Source organism: Sinocyclocheilus anshuiensis, unplaced genomic scaffold, assembly GCF_001515605.1.
Source record: "Sinocyclocheilus anshuiensis isolate Anshui unplaced genomic scaffold, SAMN03320099.WGS_v1.1 scaffold4790, whole genome shotgun sequence".
Taxonomy (NCBI): domain Eukaryota; kingdom Metazoa; phylum Chordata; class Actinopteri; order Cypriniformes; family Cyprinidae; genus Sinocyclocheilus; species Sinocyclocheilus anshuiensis.
Genome location: NW_015556511.1, coordinates 33,585 through 38,584, shown reverse-complemented (window position 1 = coordinate 38,584; position 5,000 = coordinate 33,585). Strand labels below are relative to the sequence as shown.

The 5,000-nt window shown below is 39.4% G+C and overlaps 1 protein-coding gene across 2 annotated transcripts in view; it reads right to left on the bottom strand.

Moving 5' to 3' along the window:
* LOC107676323 (eukaryotic translation initiation factor 4H-like) overlaps positions 1 to 5,000 on the bottom strand; it is a 16,228-nt gene that overhangs the window by 225 nt on the left and 11,003 nt on the right. For both annotated transcript variants that reach the window (XM_016470852.1, XM_016470851.1), the window contains 3 exons: positions 3,716 to 3,859; positions 1,888 to 2,003; positions 1 to 816 (listed from right to left, as the gene is read on the bottom strand). The exon at positions 1 to 816 is cut by the window's left edge and continues 225 nt beyond it. In XM_016470852.1, coding sequence (XP_016326338.1) covers positions 811 to 816; positions 1,888 to 2,003; positions 3,716 to 3,859 — 266 coding nt within the window. In that variant the 3' untranslated portion in view covers positions 1 to 810. The remainder of the gene's footprint in view (positions 817 to 1,887; positions 2,004 to 3,715; positions 3,860 to 5,000) is intronic.

Below are 5,000 nucleotides of genomic sequence, written 5' to 3'. Positions count from 1 at the left end.
TCGATGAAACTACAGCAGCGCCTGGCGTCACCGGCGTGTCTGGAAATGTGCGAGCAGTTCATTTTTGTTCAATTAGCTTCATATGGAAAGGCAGTACTGATGGTGTTATGGTTCATAGTTTCTACTAGATTTTCTGGTCTGGAAAGAAATACATTGCCGTCAAGCTGTGGATGTCGCTGTAGACTGTAGACCCTTTCGTCACCAACCAAACCTATCATGCATACTCTTCTAAATGAATGAAACGTGGCACATTGTTCCCGAAAGCTCTGGATGAGCCAGGATTTGGTCAGGTTGGGAAAATCTTTCGTAAAGACGAGGCAACAAGAACTCAAAAAGCTCTTCACTTTGAAATGGTTTAATTAAGAATCAAGCTCAACCTTTTAATCCTCAAATACAGCAAATAAATGTAAAGAGCAAAATATAAAAAGGACACGGCGGCAATTACGTCCGCGCGTCTACAAATTCAAAAACACAAAGGTACTTTGGGAAGGGAAAGAGATGTCGAAGTCCTTAAACGCAATCAACCTGGAGATGCTGTCCTCCAAGTTTGGGTTCTTTGAGGCGTGTGGGAGGAGCCAGCGAAGACAGGCAGAGGCGGAGTTAAGACTGAGCCCCGCCCCTTTCTAGAGCCCCCAACTCCACGTCCTTTTTTAAGCCAATCGGATGAGGGCTCGTTTGGATTCGAGAGGAGACCAGCACCTCGTGCCCCTGCCTGCGTGTCACTGAAGTCTTTGAAAGATTTTATGGTGATCAAAGCCAGGAGAATCCAGAAAAGCCTTCCGGAATAATGCAGCCACACTGACACAGATACTAATTCTTTAGAGAACGGAAACATAAAACAAGAACAAGATGGTTACACAGGGTCCATTGTAGGAGACGGTGAATTTTGCACATGACATTCTGCAATATTAGAATCAATTCAACACAAACGGAAAGATTGCGCTGTGTAGATCTACAAAGACGCACGGCTCCGAAACTGAACACTGACTGCGGTAAACCTCAATTTACACGCACCGTGAGGACAAGCACCACATGTACAATCCAGTGTGCGTTCGAAGGTTTGCGTATGTGAATCGGCTGAAATCGTGAGGAAAGCATGCCAAAGAGAAAAATCTTCATAGGTGCATTCCGTCAAAAATCCCAAGAACAAAACGCAAAACAACGGTCGTTCAATCCCATAAACCTAATACTGCTTTTCGCGAACGCCGTTACGAATGTCAACTGTGGAAACGTTAGCTAGCTGCCCCGCAAGAAAATCGCACAAACCAAATCAGTGTCGTCATTTTTCGCACGATCAAAGGGCTTGACGTGTGTAGTTTAGTCTACAGCTATAAAACGAGCCAAAAAACAAACAAACAAACAAACAAACACATTTAAAATCAGTTCCATTCCATTTAAGAGAGCAGCTCGAAAAAAAAAAAAAAAACCTTTCGGATCTCACCAAGGATGTGAAAGAACTTTCCCTTGACGAAAACTACAGTACAGAGCAGGCACTAACTACAGGGAAGCAAAGGTGGACATAAAACCATTGTTAAACAGTTTTGCCATGCATTCACGAGCTGCTCGTTGGTGTGTGCAGGTGTCATGACGATCGATCGAAGTGGGCGTGGTCTTGTGTTTTTTTCCCCCGTTGAATAAATATAGTCACGCGCGATCTGAATTCGTAGGGACTCCTTTCATCTCTAACAGGTAGGAATGACGACAGAGGCCTTATCGCATTCCCGTTGGCATGATACGTTTTTCCGTCGTCGTTTGTCGTCCCCGGACCTCGCCCTTCCCTCCCCGTATATCCCTCCCATTCTTTCTCTCCTCCTCCCTCCCTCCCTTCCTTCCTTCTGGAGTGCCGAGGGAGGCTGCAGTCTCTTAGTGTTTGTCTTTGGGAATTACCTCCTCCCTGGGTTTGGCACCCCCAAAGATGGCAGAGTTGGGGTTGGCCACTTGGTTAAGGGGAGCTGCCACTGTACGTGGCTTCAGCTGTAGTTTTGGTCTCTGCGCTCTTTCCTCTGCGGAAAATGAGAAATCGAGACATTAGGTGTGATAGTATAAATTTATGCAAGTGTCAAAAACATCAAAGTCAACGTGAAATGGTATGTGCAACCCATTTTACTTCTGAAATTTTAGTCAATCAAAATATCAAAAAGAAAAGTTGGGCAAATCAATTGGGAATTGAATAGATCCAATAATAATAATAAATATATATGTATGTGTGTGTGTGCGCGCATTTATGTGTAAATATATATATTTACACATACATGCGCGCACGCACACACACACACACACACGCATATATTTATTATTATTATGTGTGTGCGTGTGCACCCTTCAATAACAATGGTGACAAATCTGAGTTAGAGAATGAATAATGAATAAGGATGGAAATTTTGTCTCAGGAATCAGGCCATATTTATTTGAGCCTCTGACTGAATCCATTTCTTTGCATTGATTATTTGGCATGAAATTATAATATATTAATTAAAATAATAAAACATTTCAGTTGCATTATACCTAAAACTCTACACAACGTCATTTGGCTACAGGTTAACATTACGGATGCAGCCATATTAAAATTCCGGTTAATAATTACACTAACAGATAACTGATATGATACTGACCTAGTTACCATAAGCCAAATTGTTGATATTAACAAATTGGTTTACCTTAGTGTACAGCTGAAAGTCAGAGCATTTTGCTAAAACATTTCAAAGATTTTTTCCCCTCTGAAATAATGAATTGTCCACATCCACAAAACCAACCCTCTACGCACACCTTGGCAACAGAATTGCAATTGGCTAATAAATGTTTTGTATATATGGCAGCTTTTTACAAAGATACATTCACATGTGACATGATTTAAAAGCACAACTTAAAAAAAAACAAAAAAACTACATTATCTGAGTTCGTTCGAATTGATTTGCTGAAATCAAAACATGGATGGAAAAAGGTGAGCATTAGCCAATGAGATCGAAGTTTGCGCATTAGTTCTGCCCACTACCGACAGTGGCTTCTGCTTGCTCTTAAAGACTATATCAAGAATGAACTCTGTCATTTTGAAAGGTACGTAAGACTCCGTAACAACGGAGTGAAACTTGTGCCCAATCAGAGTGTTTAAGTGCAGGTGACAAACAAACAAACATGTAGTACAGGCCATCGACACATGACCTCTAGAAATCTTGATCTTTGTCCAGCATCTGCCCTACTTTTCTTTAGACGTTATAAACAAAAAAATATATATTTTTAATCTAAAGTTGCAGCTCTCTCATAACCCTCTCACAGACACTCGTCAGCACAGCCGTCTGTTGTTGTTCAGTCTCTTTAGTTTGGTTTTCTACTGTAAAACAGCGGCCCGGGCCAGAGCTGCCACCTTGTGGAACAACTGATTCGTGCAAAACATATTCAATGCGCATTGCCACCTGCAAGTACAAAGCACGTGCCGTTACAAAAATCGATGGTGCGTACTAATCTAATGTTGAAATTTGCATCATATATAATTAAAACACTAGCAAGTGAAATCTACCAGTTTAGTAAACATTGGCTAACATTAGACATTTAGTCGCCTATATTGAAACGTTTTCGCTTATGTAAATGATTTGCTTGCACTGTAGAGGTTTGAGCAGGAACATGTACTGAGAGTAAATACGGCCCATTATGATTTCACATTGACTTTAAAGCAGATATATAGAGGGAAGTTTTTTCAGAATGAATAAATGTGTGACACCGTCAGAGGGTTCTCTGAAGTCTGCCTGGCCTCCGCGAGGAGGTCCATCTCTGAAGCGTCCCATGCCTCCTCCGCCCCCCCTTCTGTCGCCAGGGCGACCGCCTCCTCGACTCCTCCCACCCACGAAGTCCTCATCTCTAAATCCTGTGAAGAGAGGAAGCGTGTGAGTAACTTGTCCGTCATTCTCCCACTCCACTACAAAGTTGCACCAAAATACTGATCCAGGATTGACTCTAGGCAAAATATCACAGTGCTTAAAGGGGTCAAATGATGCTATTTCAAGTTTTCCTTTCTCTTTGGAGTGTTAGAGCTTTGTAAAAATCGACACGTTTCAGAAAGGCGGGGCATAGAGGAGAAACAATAATGTACAGTATGTGGAAAATAATGTGTTTTTTTAACCTTAAACTGCACAAACACATTTCATTACACCAAATACACAAAATACTGTTCTTTTTAGCAGCATCATATGACCCCTTTAAGAAATATGAAGTCTGATCCCAGATCAGTATCTATAGGCAACTTCAATCTGGGGGGAAATCTGACTGCAGACCAGCAGGGAGACTCCACTGACAACATGACTGATGGCAATGAGATGGAGTCCCTGAGAGATCGACGTTCAAAAATTAACTTAAAATTTATGAAAAAGCCAAAACATAAATATGCAATACCAAGATGCCTGCTGATAAAGTCCTGCGACTCGTTTAATGGAATATTCTGGGTTGTTTTCAACAAGGTTTCAAACACTATTTTGACTTCTTCCTCAGTTTGTAAAAGTGGGGGAGAAAAACATTTACCATAATAGGGTGAATGTCACAAAAATAGCCAAGTAGCGTCAATTATTTTACCCCAAAATCAAATAAAAATAAGCAGCTTAATTTGCATATTGAAAAAAAGCCAATTACAGTCCATTATGATTTTTTTCACTGATATGTTTGACAAATAATTTGCTTATATGAAAAATATTCTATTTAATATGTTATGTACACATCATGGGATTGTGTTGTTTTGAATGTATGCACATTTTTTATTATTAACATTATTATTATTATAAATTAATATTGTGATGACAACGATTTCCATTACTGCATTATAACTTTACAGTGCATACTTGCAATGAAAAGATCACAATAATAATAATAATAATAAATTACTTTACAAATAAATGTAATAATTTTAAATTAAAATAATTACAAATTCATAATTTAAATAAAAATATTAATTATGTGTTGTTATTATTATTAATAACAACACTAATAATAATCATTATTAAAAAATATATATTTTT